Here is a 23,301-nt window from a genome sequence, read left to right as displayed (position 1 = left end):
CGAAAAAAAAAGTGTTTACCTGAATGGGTAGATATGTGCCGAAATAGCTCAGTTGGGAGAGCGTTAGACTGAAGATCTAAATGTCCCTGGTTCGATCCCGGGTTTCGGCAGATGTTTTTCCAACAATAACTGCCGCCATGTTATAGTAGAAGGCATCATAATAAACTATATATACATACAGTATATGGAACACTATAGACATCTGAAGAGGCTCCCTGTTCCCTCGGTCCAAATGTCTACAAACTCTGTAGGTGGCGGAGAAGTAAAAGATGCGAAACTAGATGGAACATGAGTGTAGTTCAAAACGTGCTGCAGCTTTTACTTATCCGCCCCCTACAGAGTTTGTTATGTACGATCATTCATAAACCCCGTGTTATTCCCCATAGACATTTGACCGAGGGAACCGGAGCCTCGGAGGCGGGACTTATTCTTCAGAGGTCTATTGTAATCTATAAGACTATCTACTATCTATCTATCTATAAAAACCCTAACAGGTAAATTGGCACACTGACACTTCACCCGATCGCCAGGGAGCATTTCTTAAATTACTTTTATTCCAGAAAAACATTTGCGATAGCCAACGATTATCTATTCCCAAAAGGTAGTAAACTCAATTCTGAAGTCTAATAAAAGAGAACATAAAATGCTTGAAGATGGAAGGCGATATTCATTCATAAAGTTATAATATTATACTATTTTTTAACAGAGAATTGTTCTCTGTTGGGTGACACTTTAAAGTCCGTGTTGCAGGGTTAATTTTTTTTTTGTTCGTGCAATTTGCTTGTTGGTAATAAACATTTAAACGGTTATCCATTGTATTTAATGTTGTTGGGTATCACAAAACAGAATTTAATACGAAAAAGAAGGTACGATTTTAGCGGTTTGCAATTGATTCTCATTTCCCCCATAATGCATTGCATGACGTCACGTTGGGGAGACGACAGACTGAAGCCCCATCGAGGCCCTTAAGTAGAGACTAGTGAGAGAGAGTGTTCAGCAGATTATACAGATCAATATATATATATATATAGATATAGATATATATATATATAGATAGCCTAGATAGATAGCCTATTCAAGTATGTATTATTGCCAAACGACACAAATCGTCGGGAATTCATTTAGGTGATTTGGTTCACACAGGACAGTAGGCTACAAGACCACACAGAACAAGGGAGACAACAAGTCTGACTGGACATACACAAAAGACATCACATTAAAACTAGACACATGCGTTGCAAATTAGCCATGTGCGCCAAACAGAAGAAGGACGTAATGTTGAGAAGTCAAACTACAAACGGATAGCAAGCGAAAGCTGAACCAGACTGTATCACTCACACACTTTGGGTCCATTCTAACTTAAGGTAAGAGGCTATTTAAATCTTTGCAGTGACTGAATGTTGATGGTGGAACTGATTGTTGTGCATAAGATGAGTGTGTGCGACTGTGCGTTGTGTCCTTCCCGGCTTCGCGCTACTGCATGGTTAGTTGTGGTTGGTTGTGGTTAGTTGTGGTTGGTTGTGGTTGGTTGTGGTTAGTTGTGGTTGGTTGTGGTTAGTTGTGGTTGGTTGTGGTTAGTTGTGGTTGGTTGTGGTTAGTTGTGGTTAGTTGTGGTTGGTTGTGGTCTTAGTGAAGCAGCCTAGCCATGGAGTTGGAGAAGTTGGAGTGATGTTTGTGTGCGTGCGAGACAGAGAGAGAGCACACCCGCCGTGGTGATGTTTGGCTCGTTGTGGGCTGTCAGCATCCGCCGGGTTGGACGAATGTGCTTTGCGTGTCAATGCTGTATCTGTCTGATCGTACTTGCTGTAGATGGTTAAATAATGTCACACTGCAGGCTCTCATTTGCAAGTTCACTGATTGCGTGTCTGATAGGCTAATACATATCGGTTTATCAAAATTGTTAAGTGTGTGTGTTGTCATGTAGGCTATAGACTGATTGTCTTGGCTTGCATCGATGAAATATTGTAATGTTATAACTTATAGGCCTACTGCATATTGAGGAATGTAGATCGGTATTAAGCAACAATCGGGAGATGGGACCAAACGAATATATTGACGGGTATTTCGCACACTGGGTAAAAGCTTAGAAATAAACACTAGGCAAAGAGGTTGTTACTGGAGCTAGTGGGCTACCATCAAAACGTGGGATAACTAATCGGAAATGTGTTTACAACGTCGGGGGGAGATTTAATTAGGGATGATCTGGGGGGGATTCACAGGTGGGACTGGCAAGTTAGCCCATAGCTAGCATTATGCCTTCTATTCCTAGATCTTCTGACTGAGTACCGGTACGTATCTGAACTAACAACATAATCACTGTCACTAGATATAAAGAAAACCTTGACTTTCACTCGGTGCTATTCACGGACAGTAAAAACAAGTGTTGTTATTGTGTGCGCTGCTGTTCATAGACTAGCTCCAGCGCTCGTTGCTGCGTTGCTAAATGATAGCAGCTCTTCACCCATCCTCCTCTGACCATTTAATCGGTTTTGACGAACTTCAGTTCTCGGCAATTCCTCATTCGCCCTCTCACGTCTGACAGGTTCGAAATTATACGGTTGTGGGCCATCCTACATGTAATGTGTGGTTCTTGCCACCTCTTCCTCATCCCAGACGCCCTAGTTCTAGTACTAGGCTGAGGCTACCTTCCACCACGCCTCCCCAACGTGACGTCATAGTTCTAACACTAGGCTGAGGCTACCTTCCACCACGTCTCCCCAACGTGACGTCATCGCCGAGTTACGGAAGAAAACACCCGGCCGTTACTACCAAAAACGACAAAAACTGGACTTTAACGCTATTTTGGAGACATTTTATTAATAATATACTTATTTTGAGTGCTTTATGTACCCATTAATCGAAACTTCCGGTTAACCTGCAACATGGGCTTTAAGTGGAGGTCTCTCCTCTGCTGTCCTCTTCCTGTCTCCTGACGGGGTTAGTCTCTGCTGTCCTCTTCCTGTCTCCTGACGGGGTTAGTCTCTGCTGTCCTCTTCCTGTCTCCTGACGGGGTTAGTCTCTGCTGTCCTCTTCCTGTCTCCTGACGGGGTTAGTCTCTGCTGTCCTCTTCCTGTCTCCTGACGGGGTTAGTCTCTGCTGTCCTCTTCCTGTCTCCTGACGGGGTTAGTCTCTGCTGTCCTCTTCCTGTCTCCTGACGGGGTTAGTCTCTGCTGTCCTCTTCCTGTCTCCTGACGGGGTTAGTCTCTGCTGTCCTCTTCCTGTCTCCTGACGGGGTTAGTCTCTGCTGTCCTCTTCCTGTCTCCTGACGGGGTTAGTCTCTGCTGTCCTCTTCCTGTCTCCTGACGGGGTTAGTCTCTGCTGTCCTCTTCCTGTCTCCTAACGGGGTTAGTCTCTGCTGTGGTGGGACCTGGAGTCCCCAATCTGCCTCAGAAACTCAATGGCGTCGTGGACATACTTGAACCCTTTCCGATTAATAGGAGAACAAAAACAGAGATCAACAAAGATAGACAATGAACTACACTATATTAATTCCAATCTGTGCCTTCTTGTTTCATATGGGGACAGTTCGTCATGGCTTTCAGTCTAGCCCCGGGAAAGGAGCGACACGCAGGGCGAAACGCTGATCCGTGCCCCCCTCGGTTGAGCTGGTACTGTCGGTGGATAAGAGACATTAATGTCGCATAACCTATTACGAAAAAAAACGTGTTTTCCTAGCTAAGTAGACATGTGCCGAAATAGCTCAGTTGGGAGAGCGTTAGACTGAAGATCTAAATGTCCCTGGTTCGATCCCGGGTTTCGGCAGATGTTTTTCCAACAATAACTGCCGCCATGTTATAGTAGAAGACATTATAATAAACTATATATACATACAGTATATGGAACACTATAGACCTCTGAAGAAGAAGTCCCTCCTTCGAGGCTCCCGGTTCCCTCTGTCAAATGTCTATGGGGAATAACATGGGCTTTATGAATGATCGTACATAACAAACTCTGTAGAAGAGTTCTCTGAAGAAGTAAAAGCTGCGTCACGTTTTGAACTACACACATTTTCCATCTAGTTTCGACTAGCTTTTTGGAATGTCCATGCCGTTAAAATAGCATTTATAATCGTTTACTATTTTAACGGCACCGACAATCCAAAAACCCAGTCGAAACTAGATGGAAAATGTGTGTAGTTCAAAACGTGACGCAGCTTTTACTTCTCCGCCACCTACAGAGTTTGTTATGTACGATCATTCATAAACCCCATGTTATCTCCCATAGACATTTGACCGAGGGAACCGGAGCCTCGGAGGCGGGACTTATTCTTCAGAGGTCTATTGTAATCTATAAGACTGTTTAAACCCTAACAGGTAAATTGACACACTGACACTTCACCCGATCGCCAGGGAGTATTTCTTAAATGACTTTTATTCCAGAAAAACATTTGCGATAGCCAACGATTATCTATTCCCAAAAGGTAGTAAACTCAATTCTGAAGTCTAATAAAAGAGAACATAAAATGCTTGAAGACGGAAGGCGATAGAGTCATTCATAAAGTTATAATATTATACTATTTTTTTAACAGAGAATTGTTCTCTGTTGGGTGACACTTTAAGTGGAGGTCTCTCCTCTGCCGGCCTCTTCCTGTCTCCTGAAGGGGTTAGTCTCTGCTGTCCTCTTCCTGTCTCCTGACGGGGTTAGTCTCTGCTGTCCTCTTCCTGTCTCCTGACGGGGTTAGTCTCTGCTGTCCTCTTCCTGTCTCCTGAAGGGGTTAGTCTCTGCTGTCCTCTTCCTGTCTCCTAACGGGGTTAGTCTCTGCTGTGGTGGGACCTGGAGTCCCCAATCTGCCTCAGAAACTCAATGGCGTCGTGGACATACTTGAACCCTTTCCAATTAATAGGAGAACAAAAACAGAGATCAACAAAGATAGACAATGAACTACACTATATTAATTCCAATTTGTGCCTTCTTGTTTCATATGGGGACAGTTCGTCATGGCTTGCAGTCTAGCCCCGGGAAAGGAGCGACACACAGGGCGAAACGCTGATCCATGTCCCCCTCGGGAGCGGGTCCGTGGACTCCAGCCATGCTGGACACAACTTAACTTACAGTGATTATTCCCGTTTGCAGCCGCTGGCCAAGCAGTTGCCAGTAGCCTGTTTACGTCATACAAAAGTACCTGCTCCGCTTTCTTGGAACCTCGACGGAGGTGCTACTAAAAGAAGTACCAGGTACTTTTTTTGACAATGGAAATGCAAAAAAAGGCAGGCCGAGGCGAGTTGAGCTGGTACTGTCGGTGGATAAGAGACATTAATGTCGCATAACCTATTACGAAAAAAACGTGTTTACCTAGCTGAGTAGACATGTGCCGAAATAGCTCAGTTGGGAGAGCGTTAGACTGAAGATCTAAATGTCCCTGGTTCGATCCCGGGTTTCGGCAGATGTTTTTCCAACAATAACTGCCGCCATGTTATAGTAGAAGGCATAATAATAAACTATATATACATACAGTATATGGAACACTATAGACCTCTGAAGAATAAGTCCCACCTCCGAGGCTCCGGTTCCCTCGGTCAAATGTCTATGGGGAATAACATGGGCTTTATGAATGATCGTACATAACAAACTCTGTAGAAGAGTTCTCTGAAGAAGTCAAAGCTGCAGCACGTTTTGAACTACACACATTTTCCATCTAGTTTCGACTGGCTTTTTGGATTGTCGGTGCTGTTAAAATAGTATTTATAATCGTTTACTACTTTAACGGCACCGACAATCCAAAAAGCCAGTCGACACTAGATGGAAAATGTGTGTAGTTCAAAACGTGATGCAGCTTTTACTTCTCCGCCACCTCCGCTACATAACAAACAGAGTTTGTTATGTACGATCATTCATAAACCCCATGTTATTCCCCATAGACATTTGACCGAGGGAACCAGAGCCTCGGAGGCGGGACTTAATCTTCAGAGGTCTATTGTAATCTATAAGACTGTTTAAAAACCCTAACAGCTAAATTGGCACACTGACACTTCACCCGATCGCCAGCGAGCATTTCTTAAATTACTTTTATTCCAGAAAAACATTTGCGATAGCCAATGATTATCTATTCCCAAACAGAGAATTGTTCTCTGTTGGGTGACACTTTAATTGGAGGTCGCTCTCCTGCTGTCCTCTTCCTGTCTCCTGACGGGGTTAGTCTCTGCTGTCCTCTTCCTGTCTCCTGACGGGGTTAGTCTCTGCTGTCCTCTTCCTGTCTCCTGACGGGGTTAGTCTCTGCTGTCCTCTTCCTGTCTCCTGACGGGGTTAGTCTCTGCTGTCCTCTTCCTGTCTCCTGACGCGGTTAGTCTCTGCTGTCCTCTTCCTGTCTCCTGACGGGGTTAGTCTCTGCTGTCCTCTTCCTGTCTCCTGACGGGGTTAGTCTCTGCTGTCCTCTTCCTGTCTCCTGACGGGGTTAGTCTCTGCTGTGGTGGGACCTGGAGTCCCCAATCTGCCTCAGAAACTCAATGGCGTCGTGGACATACTTGAACCCTTTCCAATTAATAGAACAAAAACAGATCAACAAAGATAGACAAAGAACTACACTACATTAATTCCAATCTGTGCCTTCTTGTTTCATATGGGAACAGTTCGTCGGGGCTTGCACTGGAATTGAAAAGGTTGTGTTAAACACGTAAAAGCCCTCAGTTGAGTTCCTCTAACCCCAGCCACCTGTGGCTTCTCGTCGGGTAATTAACACATTCATATTTTTGCATTCCTGTCAAACCATCAACAAGGATAATAAGAGTCTGTGTTCTCTTTTAACAGTACTACTTACTGTGTGTGTGTGTGTGTGTGTGTGTGTGTGTGTGTGTGTGTGTGTGTGTGTGTGTGTGTGTGTGTGTGTGTGTGTGTGTGTGTGTGTGTGTGTGTGTGTGTGTGTGTGTGTGAGAGAGAGTGAGAGAGAGAGAGAGGTAAATGAGTAGTAAATTGGTCGGCAGATGAGGCAGTCATGAATCTGACCAGCGGGTCAGGGACTGCTTAACTGCATTCTAGGTGTTGGGTTGTTTTCCTTGTCAGTCCTTTATTTTCTGCTGACGGTCGGTTGAAGTATGTTTCTTTTATCTGATTATGTTATCTGACAGAGAACTATAAATAGAAGCCACAGTAAATCCGGGTCCTCTCTTACTGTTGTAATGTTCATATTGGAACAATAACTAAATATGCAGAAAGAGGGATGGATTTAATTCAGTACTGAAAAGAAAACAACTGTTCTAAATATTTAAACATTTTCCCAATATTGGAATTCTTAAAAGGGTCACACGATGCCACCAGGCTTCACAGTGGTTACCTATCAAAAGTCATTCAGTGGCCGTTTAGCTCAGTTGGTTAGAGCGTCGTGCTAATAACGCGAAGGTCGCGGGTTCGATACCCGTAATGGCCATAAACTTTTTGTAACACATAGCTACAAGGGTAACCTTGTCAGATTGTGTCATGTTGTGTTTGTCAATCAAAGCGACCCTCGGAGACGTAGAGGTTTAGTTTGTGTGGTATCTGGATGTTCAAAAACAGGCCGTTTAGCTCAGTTGGTTAGAGCGTCGTGCTAATAACGCGAAGGTCGCGGGTTCGATACCCGTAATGGCCATGTGCTTTTTTGTAGCACATAGCTTCATTGGGTAACGACTTTACGTGTAGAACCCAGTGTTGACCAGTCAAAGAAATGGAGCTTGGACCTTTTGACGGGGTATAGTTTGTGTTATCCTCTCAATCAGGCACGGGCCGTTTAGCTCAGTTGGTTAGAGCGTCGTGCTAATAACGCGAAGGTCGCGGGTTCGATACCCGTAATGGCCATGACATTTTTGTAGCACATTGCTTCAAGGGTAACGACTTTACCGTGTTTATTCAGGACCAATGTTGGTTATGGAATGAAGTGGAGCGCAGTAACTTTTGACTGACTGGCTATAGTCTGTGTATACCTCACAATGAGGCATGCGGCCGTTTAGCTCAGTTGGTTAGAGCGTCGTGCTAATAACGCGAAGGTCGCGGGTTCGATACCCGTAATGGCCATGCACTTTTTCTAGCACACCGCTTAAAGTTTAAGGGCAACCTTTTTTTACCGTGTGTAACGTAGTGTTGGTCCGTCAAACAACGGGGGTTCAGAAACTTTAACAGATTATTTTTTTGTGTTATTCTCACGTCAATGACGTGGCCGTTTAGCTCAGTTGGTTAGAGCGTCGTGCTAATAACGCGAAGGTCGCGGGTTCGATACCCGTAATGGCCATATGTTTATTGCAGCATATAGCTTTAAGAGTAAGGTTTTTACCTTCAGTATTTCTAGTCTCTCTCTCTCTCTCTCTCTCTCTCTCTCTCTCTCTCTCTCACTAATCTCTCTCTTAAGCCAACGTAAAGGTCTCCTACCCTTGTGGGTCTCCTGTTTGAGCTGCTGAAGCTCCGTCTGCAGGCTGCCCTCCAGCGATCTGATCCTGCTCAGGAGTTTAGAGTCTGGGCCCTTCTGCTGGTCTGTCTGTGTCTGGTGGACCTCCACTCTCTCCAGCCTGGCCTCCAGAACACGCATGTGCTCTTCAGACCTGGACTCTGCGTCTAGCTGAAGAACACAGAACGATGACACAAGACAGGCCTTTGGATTGATTTATCTGATCGGGGGGGGGCCACCGTTTGAAATGTGTGACCACTAAGCGCCGACCATGACTCTAAACCTCTCAACAGAAGAGCCTCTATCAGCGTACCGTGTGGTGCCACTTGATATGAATTTATAAACCAATCAAATACGATTCATTTGGATTCACAGCTGCCAAATATGTCCTAAACTACACACACACACACACACACACACACACACACACACACACACACACACACACACACACACACACACACACACTACGATAGAACGATAGAAGGCATCAAAACAACAGCACCGCAGGTGGGCGGGGCCGTACCAGCCGGGCCTGTAGCTGGGCCTGTAGCTGCAGGAGTTCCTGTGTGTGGGTCTGCAGCGCCGCCTGCAGCCGGTCCTCGGTCCACCTCCTCAGCCGGGCCACGGCCCCCCCGGCCCCCTGCAGCTCTGCCGAGTGCCTGCCAGAGAGACAATACTGACAACCGGGACTGTTCTCCTGCTCTGAGTGTCCTGCTCTCAAAGGCAGAGCCACTCTGTGACGAAGCCAGACGGTCTCTCTGGATGGGACGCTGCCCGGGGTCGTCCTAGCTACAGCATAGACCTCTGAAGAAGAAGAAGAAGTCCCGCCTCCGTCAGGCTCCCGGTTCCCTCGGTCAAATGTCTACGGGGAATAACACGCGGTTTATGAATGATCGTACATAACAAACTCTGTAGGTGGCGGAGAAGTAAAAGCTGCGTCACGTTTTGAACTACACACTTTTTCCATCTAGTTTCGACTGCGTTTTTGGATTGTCGTCGTTAAAGAAGTAAACGATTATTAATGCTACTTTAACGGCACCAAAAAGTCCAAAAAGCCAGTTGAAACTAGATGAAAACGGTTGTAGTTGAAAACGTGACGCAGCTTTTACTTCTCCGCCACCTACAGAGTTTGTTATGTACGATCATTCATTAACCCCGTGTTATCTCCCATAGACATTTGACCGAGGGAACCAGAGCCTCGGAGGCAGGACTTATTCTTCAGAGGTCTATGGTCCCTGTAATGGTGTCCATTTGGTGAGGAGAACCCTTTGGATCGTTTGAGTGGAAACGCCAAAGGGGATGTGAGAGATGTGTGATGGGGTGGAGAGGGGGTCGTTACTCTTTAGTTCCCTGCCTGGGGTCCTTCTCCAACAACCTCACAACTACTTAGACCCCCAGAACGTTGTAGAGTAGCGATACAGGTATAGCCTGCGTATCATGAGCACATGGGCGTTTCCTTACTGTAGAAAGAGAGGCCTTATATTGCCCAGTGTTATAAATAATGATCCATTAAAAATCTGGCCAGCGACTGAATGCAAGTCAGTATGTGAGCCAACCACAGCCCCACTACACCACATCATAACATATCCTGTCTACCGGACTTTATATTAATTCATTCATTTGATTTAAAGCTCCCATAGATCCCACTTTGCAAAATGCCTTGCAAAGTTTGTAGCCTTTTTTCACCGTGGTAGGAGCCATTAACTGCTTATAACTGCAAAGTGCTTCTTGAATTAATAATCATGTGCATCATCATTGTAGTCTTTGTCATAATGTAGTTGACAGAAGTCCTTTTTGTTTATGTTAGTGTATGAGTGTCTAACCCTGGAAAGTGATTGGTATTATAGTGTCTATTAGCCTGTCTCTTCATATAGGTAGGCTATTAGTCTGTTTTCCTGCACATCAACACTATTGATTTGAATGTGCACACACGCACACACTCAAACGTTCGCAGACACACACATGTATGCACGCACGCACGCACACACAGAAACTCACCCACACAAACTGTTTTGTTATGTCATGTAAATCAACAGACATGTTGGAATGGAAGCAATCACCTTGGGGAATGTCTAGTGCCTGATTTCTCTACTACATGCATACAAATCAATATTTGCTCAAAGCAATGCAGTGTGTGTGTGTGTGTGTGTGTGTGTACACATGCATGTCTGCTTTGTATATTGTATATATTTCTGGAGTAATACTGGATATCTATAAACAAACCACACAACCTGTAGTGTTATTCAAATCTATTCAAATCCTTGCAGGATAACAGCATACGTTAGAGTATAGTAGAGTCTAACCATGAATCTCACCTTATCCCATTGCGGTTACTGGTATAATAGAGATGCAGTGTGCTTCAACTGGACAGATAGGTGTGCATTGGACTGGTGACGATGGGACATGGAGGTTTGAAGGTGTATGGTTGAATCCTAATGAGACCTGTCAACAACCTGTCCCTCCTCACCTGTTCTCCAGGAGCTGGACTTGGCCGCGGAGGTCAGACATGGCGACCTTCTGCTGGTTCAGATTCTCGGTCACAGAGCGTTCCACTTTGTCAATAGCCTGACAGAGCTGATAGTAGCAGCGTGATCACACATCCACAAGGACACACGCACACGCACACACACGCACGGCGAGAGTGGGAAAATAGAGTGAGGAAGGAAGAGGGTGATAACCCATACACACAGACAGACAGACAGACAGACACACACACACAAATACAGTCTTTAGCGCAAACACAGAAAAACTCACATAGATAATGCAGAGAGCGAGTGAAAAAAACATAAAATATCTGCTAATGAAGATTAATGTTATAGAAGTGCCGGTACAACAATTTCGTGGCTCTGCTCTTTGGGCTTTGTCGTTTCTGCTGAGTCAGGAAGACCACCACGCTAAAGTGTTGGTTGTTCACGACCAAAATAAATCATCCACTTCCACTAGAATTCGTTTTATAGCACAAATTGACGGTCTTCTAAAAGCCAATAGTCTTCAATCATACCGATGGAGTGTACATAGTGTGTCTAAAACACATGGCCGTTTAGCTCAGTTGGTTAGAGCGTCGTGCTAATAACGCGAAGGTCGCGGGTTCGATACCCGTAATGGCCATATACTTATTGCCCTACAAGGGTAATCTTTTCACCGTGTGTAACATAGTGTTGGGTGGTCAGAAAATCGGGGCAAAGAAACTGTCTACGGCATATTTTATATGTTATCCGCTTTATTGAACACGTGGCCGTTTAGCTCAGTTGGTTAGAGCGTCGTGCTAATAACGCGAAGGTCGCGGGTTCGATACCCGTAATGGCCATATGTTTCTTGCACCACATAGCTATAACAGTAACGTTTTTACCTTGTATAACGTAGTGTTTGTCAGTAGCGGTGTACGATGCATATAAGATTCACATAAAAATATCAAATTAGTATATATATCTATATACATATGTGTACACAGCAGCCCAAAAGGGGGGTGGGTGATTGAAATGGGAAAATCTATTTTAAAAAGGTGTGTTTTTCAACCCAGTCTCACCTTGGTCTCCATTCTTTTCAGTCGGACATCCAGGGTGGACCTGAGCTCTGTCACCTCCTGTTGGAGTCTCTTTGCCTGCTGCCCTCCAGAGAGGACATCAGCACTCACTCGTGCTATGCTGGCATCACAGCTGTGAAGGATTGAGTCAGGCACACAGTTAATGAGAGAGAGAGAGAGCGAGAGAGCGAGAGAGAGAGCGAGAGAGAGAGAGAGAGAGCGAGCGAGCAACACATACCACATACCACTCAGATAATGGAGCATTGCATGAATATGAATAAACATGTACACACACACACACACACACACACACACACACACACACACACACACACACACACACACACACCATATCCATCTAAAAGTACAGGTATGAAACATTCTTATTGATAACTGCTCTCCTCAACCATCCCTCCCTGCTTCCACTTTGAAAGAGCAACAGGGGCAGCCCGGGCAGCCTCTCTCTCTCTCTCTCTCTCTCTCTCTCTCTCTCTCTCTCTCGCTCTCTCTCTCGCTCTGCAAAGCTCCACTATTGCTTTCTTTCTTCCTAATTTATGGTCGTCGTCATTCCTCCGGCAGGCCGGCTATTGAATCTAATTTGTGGGAAAATAAATAAACAAGGCAACACAGATCAATTTTATGTGTGTGTGTGTGTGTGTGTGTGTGTTGATGTGCACCATGCTCAATAAACACGTGGACTGATGGAGGACCCAATCTACTTGACGTTGTTCCCTCTTTGCCGGGAGTGCAACACTAGAAGCACGCTACATTTAGACGCTTGTGCTAAAAACACTGAAGCTCGACAGATTTCTGTTTTGTCATGGCTCTGAAGCGAGCCGTTTCCCGACAGCCCCTCCCGAGGGCCGTATATCTCCTCTGTTGTGTTGAGCACCTCTGGGTCTCCCCCCTCAGACCTCTTAGTCAACGCTACAGCAGGCCACAGGCCAGATATCCAGACGAGGTCAGACTGGCGACGAAACACTTAAACCCATGTTGGATCACACCCATTTATTAAGGCCTGAGCTAAAGACTGTAATCTTTGAACTCCACGTATCAATGTACATGTGCTGGTGTTTTTCCCCTACACTACAGAGTCCTGGCATGGTTTCTGATGTATGTGCTACATACATCTCAATCAGGTCGTCTGAATCGATTCCATCACATTATATAAACAACAAAAACACAAATAAGCACCCGAGTTGTCGCACACAAAGTGTTTATGCTCTCCAAAGTGTTTTCAAAAAGTATGACAATAAAAAATATATTAAAACGGAGGGACAAATAATAAAAAACATATCAGAGAACAAAAACACGACAGAGCGATTCGATTCCGGCGCAGTAACCTTGTCGTGTCGTTGTGATGTAATGAACGGCGACGCCAGGGTCACTGATCAACAGATGTGGTGAGGTGCGTACCGAGCCACTCTGCCCCTCAGGTCCCCGATCGCCGCCCGGCTCTTCTGGTCCAGGCTCTGAACGGCCAGCGTGGTTTCAGCGGCGAGCGCGTCTCTCTGGGCGCCCTGGCCCTCCAAGGCCTACACACACGGAGGGACAAAAGACGCCTGATGGACCTGGTGTGATGGGGAGCACAAGCACACTCCTTTTTCACGCTGAATAGCGTTAGGACATTTTCATTTTGGAAGACGAAAGGATATGTAGAATTTTATTTAGCTTGCGGCCAACAGAAGAAGGCATTTGAGAGATGCATTTTCATTTTCTTTGCTTACTTACAATGGCAATGGGACAGCGTGAAGTACTATTTGAATCACTGAATATAAATATCACATCCTTGCTGTGTCTAATATCTTGCCTGTGGACAGAATAACACATTTCTTGCCCATGGACTATGACTGTGTTTAATCTAAATCATAAATTATCCTGCCCCCTAAAACCATCCAAAATGATCCACAGAGAGAATCGCTTCTTATGTTGAACCTCAAGTCAACTTTGATCCACAGAGAGAATCGCTTCTTATGTTGAACCTCAAGTCAACTTTGAGCACGCTGAGCTTGGCAGGGGTCCAAGTTGGAATCAGCTGTGGATCCATGGAACAGGGCCCACACATGAAGGACTCAACTAAATATAAACTGCTGCAGCCAAAAATCTGTTATGGTGATTCAGATGGGTGGAAAAAGGAAGATTATCTTTATCCTCCATCACATCATGCTGTAGAAGCTGCCAAGTCTGAACAAATTAACTAAAACAATTATCTCTGCTTAGACCAGGGATCAATTATTGATCAGCTTTCCTACCGGCCACCGACACACACACACACACACACACACACACGTACACACACACGCGTACACACACACACACACGTACACACACGTACACACACACACACAGGCAGACACAGACACACACACAAACACACCTACACTTACACCATCACCATTATCATCATTAGCTGCTCTGAAGGCCAGGAGCAGTGAAACGATCAGAAATCATCTCAGCAACATGAGATCCTTCAGGTGAACCTCCCATGAGTTTCATTATCAAGACGTGATGGTTTGGGAGTGGTCACTAATAACTAGTAATGGACACTCACATCCCCAGAATCTATTAGCAAGTATTTAGGAGACCGGGATAGGAAGAGAGATGCCTTCTTGTTTTCCTAAACCTGTCCAGACGATTGCTCTAACGAGCAATGCCTTTTGATTGGAAAGGCTTTCAGAACGCGGCAACACTAAATCTGATGTCATGACTCAACGCAAATGTGCTGATCTCAGCATAACGTCTACACAAACACTCGCACGCACGCATGCACACACGCAGGCACTCACACATACACACACACACACACACACACACACACACACACACTGGATTGGAACTGTAGGGGGTTTTTGACTCCTTCTGCCATTTTCCATTCCAATCAAGTGGTGGTAAATAAGCTCAAGGGTGCTTGTGCACTCGTGCATGTGGAAGTCATGTAGAGAAGAGGATGTTGTGTTGAGGGTGCAGAAATACAAATAGAGCTACATAACCCAACAGATGAACTCAGTTCATTTACATGCATATATGCAAACACATGCATGGATGGACACACACACACACACACACACACACACACACACACACACACACACACCCTTACACCATCAGTGGACGAGTGGTACCTGTGTGTTGGTGCTGAGCTGCTGGACGATGTGTGTGATGGTGTGGATGTGGTTCTCCAGCAGCCTGCGGGACGGGGCCCCCCCCTGGAGGGGGCCCTGGGGAGGGAGGGGGGCCTGGGGGGTCTGGAGCCCTACCACCTCCTCGCTGATCCTCAGAGCGCGCTCCAGGAGCCGGCCCAGAGCCCCCTCCGGACCCTCCGGACCCTCCAGACCGCTAGGGGCCGGGGACAAGTCCATTCACGTCACGTTTTTATACTATCGGTTTTAAATGTTATCATATTATGTCATGTATATTGTAACACAGAGATTTATTAAAGCTAGGATCTGACATTTATTTAGTAGCATTTTGGGGAATTTTTGTTGAAATTCTCTTTACATCAAGACAGCAAACGATCAATACAAAAGCGCTGACATATATTTTAGAAAAAAACGGTATCTGTGGCTTTCACAGGCCGGTAATCAGACGGTCCAACCATTTAATTCGCCCTGAACGAATCACAATATGTACCACAATATGTGCAGAATCACAACACACTTTGTTGCAATATTGAATAATGAGGTGGTTCCTACAGCCCCTGGACGCCCCTCCCACACAACCACCCTTAAGGTACAGACACATGGAAGGTGACTGACATATTCACTGGTTTAGCCTCATTCACCTGGACTCAGAATGCCTTGAGATAACTAAGGAGATGGTATGGATTATTAAAGCTGCAGTCAGCAATTTCTGCTTGCCCCACTTTGCTTTTATTACATCGTGATTTGTTGAGTCTTGTGGTTCTCATGCATTAGGGTCTCCATCAAGGACAAATGGTCAAACCAATTCATGAGAACCACGACTCAAGTTGCTGATGCATGCATGCAGCTTTAAGCACACTGTGTGAGTGACAAAAAACAAAAATACTAAATAGTAGTTGGATCGAATCTAAGGTTACTTTATGAAGGATTCATTTGATGAAGGGAGATCTACAGTATTTGAATGCAGGTAACTAGAAGTATCCAGCCTGCTGATTTCTGTCCAAACAACAATATAGAAAATGCAACGACATATAGGGGCTAATCCTAACCCTAACCCTTACCCTTAGACTGCATCAAATAACACATGAACATACATGTTTTCACTTCTCATAACGAATAAGATATTGTTGCCATGGTAAATAAAGAAAAGTAAACATAAAGCGCACTAGCTGGTAACAGATTTTATTTACTTGCTGTGATTCTGATGTAACATTGACCTGCGTGACATGGCTCCTCCTGATTGGCTTATCTGAAAAAGGAAAATAGTCCGACAACATTTGCCCGTTTTCCTTAATCCAACGATTTCATTAAAGTAGAATAACTGCAGTATTAATGGAAGCTCTCATAGACACGATTCAGGCTACTGTCTACTAATCTGCTATTGGATTACGGCTTCTTTATCGACACAAATACCAACAAATAGAGATTATTGTACGGTATAAACTGCTCTCCAGGATACTTACAGACCAGGGCTGTACCTTAGCTTGATTCCTTTGTTTGTCCTGGTCACTGTTGGTTACTGTTGTTGGCCACACAGTAGACTCGTCAACACCATGGTTTGAGTTTGATGTGTAGTCCTAAGCAGGTGGCAGCCTGCCTCGGCCAAGCTGACGGGACGCGGAGCTATTAGGGTTTGGGTCGACTGCTACTCTTATTAGAGCTACAGTGAGCACCTAAAACAGTATTAATGACCTGACATCAACAGGTCATTAATACCAGGTCATTAAGCATAGAAAATCAATCGATAGAAGATTATCATGGCAAATCAAAAGTCCATCACTTAACCTTTAGAGTCAGAATCCTTTTATTTGTCATTGTACAGTGTACAACGGAATGGTAGCAGCACCCAAGTATGCACACAGTAAAAAGTACAAGGCAGTAGTGCAACGCATAATGATATAAAATACATAATATGCATTACACTTATTGCATTATTGCGATTGTCCCTTGCCATGGCCAAGATGGTGCGCCAATGGGCCCACACATCATGAGACCTGCAAGAAAGAGAACAAACAGGGTGCTAGGATATGATGAAACCAAAGCAGAGCCAGGCCTTGACGTGTGTGTGTGAAGCTGTGCCTTGAGGATTCTCACGTGGATCTGAAGCTCCTCTCAGAGCCTCAGGGACCCCACTCAGCAGCGGCGGCCGGCACTCAGCGGCCGTCCGTCCTGGAGGTTGTTGGCGTCCACCTCTCGGGGGAGGGGGCCCGGGTCTGGACCACGCCGGAGCTCGCCACCAGCAGGTGGTGAGGGTTCACGTCCCGCTGGAGGAACGCTCTCATTACAGCTCAATCGACCTGTAAGCCATCTGTGCCCCCGCTGCAGAGAGGTTCTGGTCTAGAGTTTCCCCATCGCCCTTGTCCCCCCTGCCATCTAGTGCCGTCTCTGTTTTAGTGTGTTGATGTGATGGTGACGCCTGACACCCCCCCCCCCGACGGCTACAGCCTCTCACTAGCAGTACCCCATAACCATGGACCATACTTTAAATGTTTGTATATTTGTATTGTTGTCTTGTAATACTGCTATGTGCACGCCCTCCCATCCCTGGAAGGGTTAGAGCCCCACTCTCGTTTCCTTCTCCTGCCCTATGGGGGGGGGGCTAGGGCTGTGTGTTGCCATCCATAGACCTTTGAAACTTTGGTCACGGACTATACAAATAAACTGGCAATTAAGATGATCCTTGATTAATCCCAAAGTGGGATCATTTGCTGTGTAACATTAGCAAAGAGGGATAGCGCAATAGCACGAAGCCTCTGTGGAAAGAAGGTTGTGGGGGCGTGGTTTTATCTACGTCTAGCCAGCCTCGTGATGAGCTGGCGGGCGGAGTGTGTCCACACCTGACCCGGCCGGGGGATGCGTGGAACATCGGCTCTCAATGCCATCAAGATTGTGCCCGTCAACGCAGCAGGAGGAGAGAGATACTTTCAGCAGATTCAATTAGTGAGGCATTACAGGAGTCCCACTATGAGCCTGGACAGGCTGAACCACCTGGCAGAAGGCTACTCCGCTGGGCGTGAAACTGAAATGACAGATGGACTTCATAGACATTTTAAAGGTTTTTGTATCCAGAAAGACAAGAAGGATAGCAGCCTAGCTGGACAGATAGCAGTGTTAAAAAACGGGGCCCCACCATGTTGGCAAAAAACTTTTTTTTTTTTAAGTTTAGGATTCTGCTTAGTTGCTGTTATAGTTGTGATCAGGATTTTTTGCTCATATTGGCTGATTTTTGTGTAGCACTGGAAAGGGCGGACCCCATAATGGTGGAAGTGTTGGGTGCACCCCGAATAATTGGAAATGTGAGTGTGTGTGTGTGTGTGTGTGTGTCTGTGTCTTGTATCCCTGAGGAGTCTTTACATTGAGGGGTTATTGTAGGACAGAGGGTACTCACATGCCATTTTGTCTTCCCTCAGAGGATCCATTTACCTAACTTCTCAGGGGTCATGTCTTTTATCTATCATGGCCTGGACCATGTCTGGACCTCAATACAGTTGTTACGGCAACTGTTTGCATGTTGCTGCCTTGTTTCCCTCTTGTTGCCGTCGTGTTTTCGTGTGCGGGTGCCAGTCAACCACCTTGATCCTCATCCCGCCTCTACCAATCAGCTCGTCCGATTCCACCAATCAATTCCCAGCGAGGGGAGAGGCCTGCTACACATTTAAAAGCGTGTTATGCTAGCTAGACTATCTCTCTGTTTCTCTCTCGGTCTGCTGGTTGTGTCCCTGGAGAGGTTTGAGGATTGCTTGATCCTTTGACTTCATAGATCCACTTTTATGTTCTTTGTTGCTGCCTTGCGGTCTTGAGACAGGTAAGACGAGGCCTCTGTACAGTTACAACACGCAGTGCTGTTCTCTGGTTAGACACAATAGGTTAGGAGGGTTGCTAACCACTGTGATATTGGGTTAGTTTAGTTAGGGAAGTAGACATGTGGTCTGCTTGGCAGCTGGTAAGCTTTGCTTCCCTGTGTTAGCTGTTAGCTTAGCTTTGTTTTGATTTGGTTCATTTCTTTGGCAACACTTAAGGCCTGGTGGTGTTGTGGCGTGGAGCTTGTTTTATGTTCTGTGTTCACCAGTCCTTAGTAAAGCCATGTTCACCATCATTTGTCGCCTTACTTATCCATCAGCCGTAACCCCGCCATTTTACATCTGTTACCTCCACCACTACCCCCAAACAGTGGGGTGCAACAACAGTCTAGCGCCAGTAAAAAAACCTGCTGCCGGACAAACGCATGGATTTATTACTCAGATTCCATTTTGCAGGTGAGGCTTGCTCATCACAAAGTGCTGCTCCTGGTGTTGGCATCCAAATGAAGATGAACTCCTGTTAAGATATAAATGAATCAAGGACTCGATCGTTAAACTTAACCTAAACATGCACAACATAATTAGGTGAGTATGAAAGCACATATAACACTTTAATGACCATTTTCCATGGGATAATATTATGGGCTTTGAGTTATGCAGTCTCGGGCGTGTGTGTTGATTTAGAAGCCCCACAGGCTCTACGGTCGGTGAATGGAGGCGTTGTGATCCATTTGTATATAAATTGAAATATGGATTATTCTATCGCCCCACACCACCCCGTCTAATGAAGGTGCATCTGTAACAGACTTTGACCAGCCTGTTGCATTAATATCAAAGTCTTTGTTTGACTAGGGGATGACTGACGTGGAGTTGATCTGTCTGTATTCTGTAACACACGGCAGACAGGGCAATTCACACACCTTTTCCAGACTTCCAGCGAGAGCAACAAAATAATGGAAGACAATACTAGTGATCATATAGTGTAGTAATAGTATAATAACTGAAAAGAATAAAAATACATGCATGATTATGAATTAAATACTTGACATCTTTAAATACTCTTAATACTGTAACACAGGACAGACAGGGCACATCACACATGGCAGGGGAGAAGAACGCTGGCATCCCTACGACAGTAATTAGCCAGTTAGCGCCTACTTAAATACATTCAACAACTCACGCAGGCTTTATTATGATAATTTGCATATTCGCCGAATTACTAACAGCGGAACTGAGAGTAGACATTCTTACACAACGAAAAATATGTCATAAAAAACAATGAGATAAATGGTACATTAATTAAGTTCTTTAACGTAGGATTCATAAACCCAGCTTACCCCTTTTCCAGACTTCCAGCGAGTCTGGGCGTGTTCAACCTCAATTAGCGCTCCATCGGAAACAATAACACAACGGTGAGTGGAACTAAATAAATGATGTATGGTACAGGTTGGAATTGGGGCAGTTTACTATAAACTAAACATAATTAATACACTGTTACACATCTTTCCTGTGCATAATTATAATGAAGCACCAGTGTCCTCGGAGGCTGGTGGTGGGCTACACTCCCCCGATGGGAACAAGAAGCGCCTAACAGCCTCATGAGATGGATGAGAAAACCATGATAGTGTATGAGCTATTGTAGCCTACGGTGTGTAGATGAGCTCGCATTGTTGTGTAAGGTAAGTCGCCCTGGCATTATCTTGTAGTGTTCAGCTTCGGGGTCACTGGACCTGAAGAAGCCGTTATTCAAGAAACGTACGAATAACACATGAGACTTCAGCAGGCTTTTACTGGCCTCTTAAAACGATAACCCATACCGACGCGGTCCTTAAATAATTAAATAAAAAGTGCAAAGCCCTGGTTCTGTCGGGAGACCTGTTGTATAGTGGGAGCACTGGGAGAAGCTGATCTCATTTATTCCAGTCACCTTTGTCCTTTCATCCGCAATTTAATCAGTTCTCTTGGAAAAAAGGATCAGTGGATGAACTCAGAGAGAGAGCAAGAGAGAGACATCCACTGGTATCTGTGCATTGGTCTCCACTGCAGGACAATGCTGGAAAATTGGCTACAGGCTTGGTTGGTGGCAATGATTAATTATGCACTGCAGCAGTTACAGCGTCTTAGTTGCCTGGCTAGAAATATTGAGCATTAGGCCTATCGATTGCAGGGTTTGACTGCAGCTCTGTAACAGGTCGGGTTCTCAGTGAGGGAAAACCCCCAACGAATCAAGGTGGTCAATCCTACAGCTCAGCTCATTTCCAAGTCAATACATAATATATTATTGACCTATTCTAAAATAATAGTCATAGTCTAAACTGAACCACAAACATTAATAGGCATAGGAATATCTGTGTGCATGTTACACATGCAAACATGTATCAGACTTAATAACATAACATAACCATCTAATAAAAAAGATGAATAGCGACAAGACCTTTCGCAGGGGAATTATGCGACTTGGATTACGCAATCGCCGGCTTTCGGCAATCATTTAGCCAGCCAGCCGGCCAGTGGGGGGCGCTATGCAGCCCACTACTTTTGACAGCAGCAGTTCATTGCAATAGGTTTCTTCAAAGCCTGTGGAAGAGTTCAGCACCCACACCCTGCAGGATGTTGAACCCTAAACATCACTGAATGTCCAACTATATTATTATTATTATTCGCGTCGATATGCCCAAAACATAGAATGACCAAACATTGTGCGACAACTTGCGTCAATTTAAGAACGACAGGATAAATCAAGAAAAAAACGAAAGATGTTGGTCGTATCACCACCTTGCATTCACCCACTTCCCCACCTGCGAAAGACTGGATTATTTTGAATGTGTTAAGAAGACTACCCACTCCTCACGTTGCGCGGGATCGGCTTGGCACTGACATCCTCATCGTCGTCAGTGGAAGAAGTGGCACTACGCTGTCTCTGCACACGTTGACATCCATTCAACACACAGAGTGGGCTCAGGCTGGCAGGTTGCTGCACAAGCACCATGGAGGACCGGACACCCAAGGAAGAGAGCAGCGGCAGCAGCAGCAGCACCCATAAGGGACAAGAATCGCAGTCCTACCAACGGAGGATGTGGAAGAATTTCACAGGGAAAACCAAACCGTGGCTGAGCCCCAAATTGGGCTCCGAGCGTCGGAGTTCCGGTGGGGCAGATGGCAGTAAGAAGGAATCGGGTCTGTGGATGTTTAAGAGGAAAAAGAAACAGATGGACCGCGTCTTTTCGTCGTCCCAGCCCAATCTGTCCAGCTCTCATCCGCCGGCGTTCAAGGGGGGCGCGTCTCGGGGAGGTGACCCGCTCCCGGGTACCAGCGCAGGGGGTCCCATGCAGCCCCTGATGGGGGCAGCAGCCGGAGCCACAGGAAGCAAGCCGGAGCTGACCACGCACCACGGCAGCCCCAAGCTCGCCGTCGCTCAGCTGATTCTGTCCCAACAGAAGAGCTCCTCCCTCGGCTCGGCGTGCTTCGAGAAGCTGGTGGTTGACCCAGCTGTGTTGGCGTTGGGTGAGGAGGCTGAGCTGCGTAAAAACGCAAGCGACTCGGTGAGTTGTTATGGAACCGGTGTGGTGAAACGCGTGGCGTGAAGACAGCGTCCTGTCCTCTTCCAAAACACAAATGCATACATGCATAAACATTCGTCCTCATCTCAAGAAGTGTAAAAATAAGTTCAGATACATTGAGCCATGAAGCGCGTTTTCTATACTGGATGGTGATTAGCCTACTGCCGCCATCACTCCATGCATCCATCACTCATATGGCTATTCAAATGATATTGATGAGCATTCTTGGTGCTTCTTGTAGTTATTGGTGGCGTGCACCCTGCTGATATTGCGTTGTGATAGTGGTATTCGTTATCAGTCCTGGCGCTTGTTTAAATTGATGGTTGTGGTAAATAGGCCATGTGTGCCATTTGGCTCAATTTGTTTTATAAAATATCTTTATTTTCTTTATTTTAAAATAAGCCCAATATTGTGTCAGTGCTCATGCTTTCTGTGACAATAGAGACTGACCCCTAGTTTGCTAGGGGTCAATTGCTCATCATCACCATCGTTTTACCACATATTCCCCAAGGGACTTTCCCATGTTGTCTCTTTCCTCTCTCCTCTATTTAGGCACATACTTATCCTGTAAGCTTTACAACCTAGGATAACTACTAACAAGTTAACTCCCTTTCCATTTATCTGATTATATACTGCTGTGTACTGCTTGTAAAATCAATCAATCAACATGTTTATTATGTATCCTATCCCATACCGGGATTAGTATTATTGATGTTATTTATATACTATTACTGCGTGGATGCAGCAATAGGCAGCAGCATTACGTGAATTAAGATGTTGTCATTCAGCTGACTGCTGAACTCTGTGCAGACTATAGCCTTTTAATCAATGCGCTTCTCCACACGTTTGTCTGTTGTTTTAAGCACACACCATGGCAGTTCTGTGGGTGTCATCATGTTGATGAGTGTATCTGGCAAGAGGATCA

The 23,301-nt window shown here is 45.4% G+C and overlaps 2 protein-coding genes and 10 non-coding genes across 12 annotated transcripts; 11 read left to right on the top strand and 1 right to left on the bottom strand.

Moving 5' to 3' along the window:
• Positions 1–37: 37 nt before the first annotated feature.
• Positions 38–110, top strand: AC3HAE_014171 (transfer RNA phenylalanine (anticodon GAA)). Its single transcript has one exon. It is a non-coding gene; the product is annotated as a tRNA-Phe (tRNA).
• A 3,579-nt stretch (positions 111–3,689) lies between these two features.
• AC3HAE_014170 (transfer RNA phenylalanine (anticodon GAA)) lies at positions 3,690–3,762 on the top strand. The gene has a single exon. It is a non-coding gene; the product is annotated as a tRNA-Phe (tRNA).
• A 1,548-nt stretch (positions 3,763–5,310) lies between these two features.
• Positions 5,311–5,383, top strand: AC3HAE_014169 (transfer RNA phenylalanine (anticodon GAA)). Its single transcript has one exon. It is a non-coding gene; the product is annotated as a tRNA-Phe (tRNA).
• Positions 5,384–6,391: 1,008 nt separating this feature from the next.
• fam81b (family with sequence similarity 81 member B) lies at positions 6,392–17,298 on the bottom strand (the record flags this gene model as incomplete). Its single annotated transcript, XM_084468872.1, has 8 exons — positions 6,392–6,468; positions 8,335–8,521; positions 8,877–9,012; positions 10,821–10,918; positions 11,880–12,009; positions 13,293–13,411; positions 14,999–15,212; positions 17,207–17,298. 8 exons carry the CDS (start codon positions 17,296–17,298, stop codon positions 6,392–6,394), a joined length of 1,053 nt encoding a protein of 350 aa, XP_084324998.1.
• AC3HAE_014168 (transfer RNA isoleucine (anticodon AAU)) lies at positions 7,287–7,360 on the top strand. Its single transcript has one exon. It is a non-coding gene; the product is annotated as a tRNA-Ile (tRNA).
• On the top strand, positions 7,488–7,561 carry AC3HAE_014167 (transfer RNA isoleucine (anticodon AAU)). Its single transcript has one exon. It is a non-coding gene; the product is annotated as a tRNA-Ile (tRNA).
• On the top strand, positions 7,694–7,767 carry AC3HAE_014166 (transfer RNA isoleucine (anticodon AAU)). Its single transcript has one exon. It is a non-coding gene; the product is annotated as a tRNA-Ile (tRNA).
• AC3HAE_014165 (transfer RNA isoleucine (anticodon AAU)) lies at positions 7,910–7,983 on the top strand. Its single transcript has one exon. It is a non-coding gene; the product is annotated as a tRNA-Ile (tRNA).
• Positions 8,124–8,197, top strand: AC3HAE_014164 (transfer RNA isoleucine (anticodon AAU)). Its single transcript has one exon. It is a non-coding gene; the product is annotated as a tRNA-Ile (tRNA).
• On the top strand, positions 11,388–11,461 carry AC3HAE_014162 (transfer RNA isoleucine (anticodon AAU)). Its single transcript has one exon. It is a non-coding gene; the product is annotated as a tRNA-Ile (tRNA).
• AC3HAE_014161 (transfer RNA isoleucine (anticodon AAU)) lies at positions 11,587–11,660 on the top strand. The gene has a single exon. It is a non-coding gene; the product is annotated as a tRNA-Ile (tRNA).
• A 4,505-nt stretch (positions 17,299–21,803) lies between the features above and the next one.
• Positions 21,804–22,400, top strand: LOC311343902 (uncharacterized protein; the record flags this gene model as incomplete). Its single annotated transcript, XM_084468871.1, has 1 exon — positions 21,804–22,400. One exon carries the CDS (start codon positions 21,804–21,806, stop codon positions 22,398–22,400), a length of 597 nt encoding a protein of 198 aa, XP_084324997.1.
• Positions 22,401–23,301: the final 901 nt, after the last annotated feature.

The sequence above is a fragment of the Micromesistius poutassou genome, assembly GCF_964030765.1.
Source record: "Micromesistius poutassou genome assembly, chromosome: 5".
Lineage (NCBI taxonomy): Eukaryota > Metazoa > Chordata > Actinopteri > Gadiformes > Gadidae > Micromesistius > Micromesistius poutassou.
This window is presented reverse-complemented; position numbering and strand designations above follow the sequence as displayed.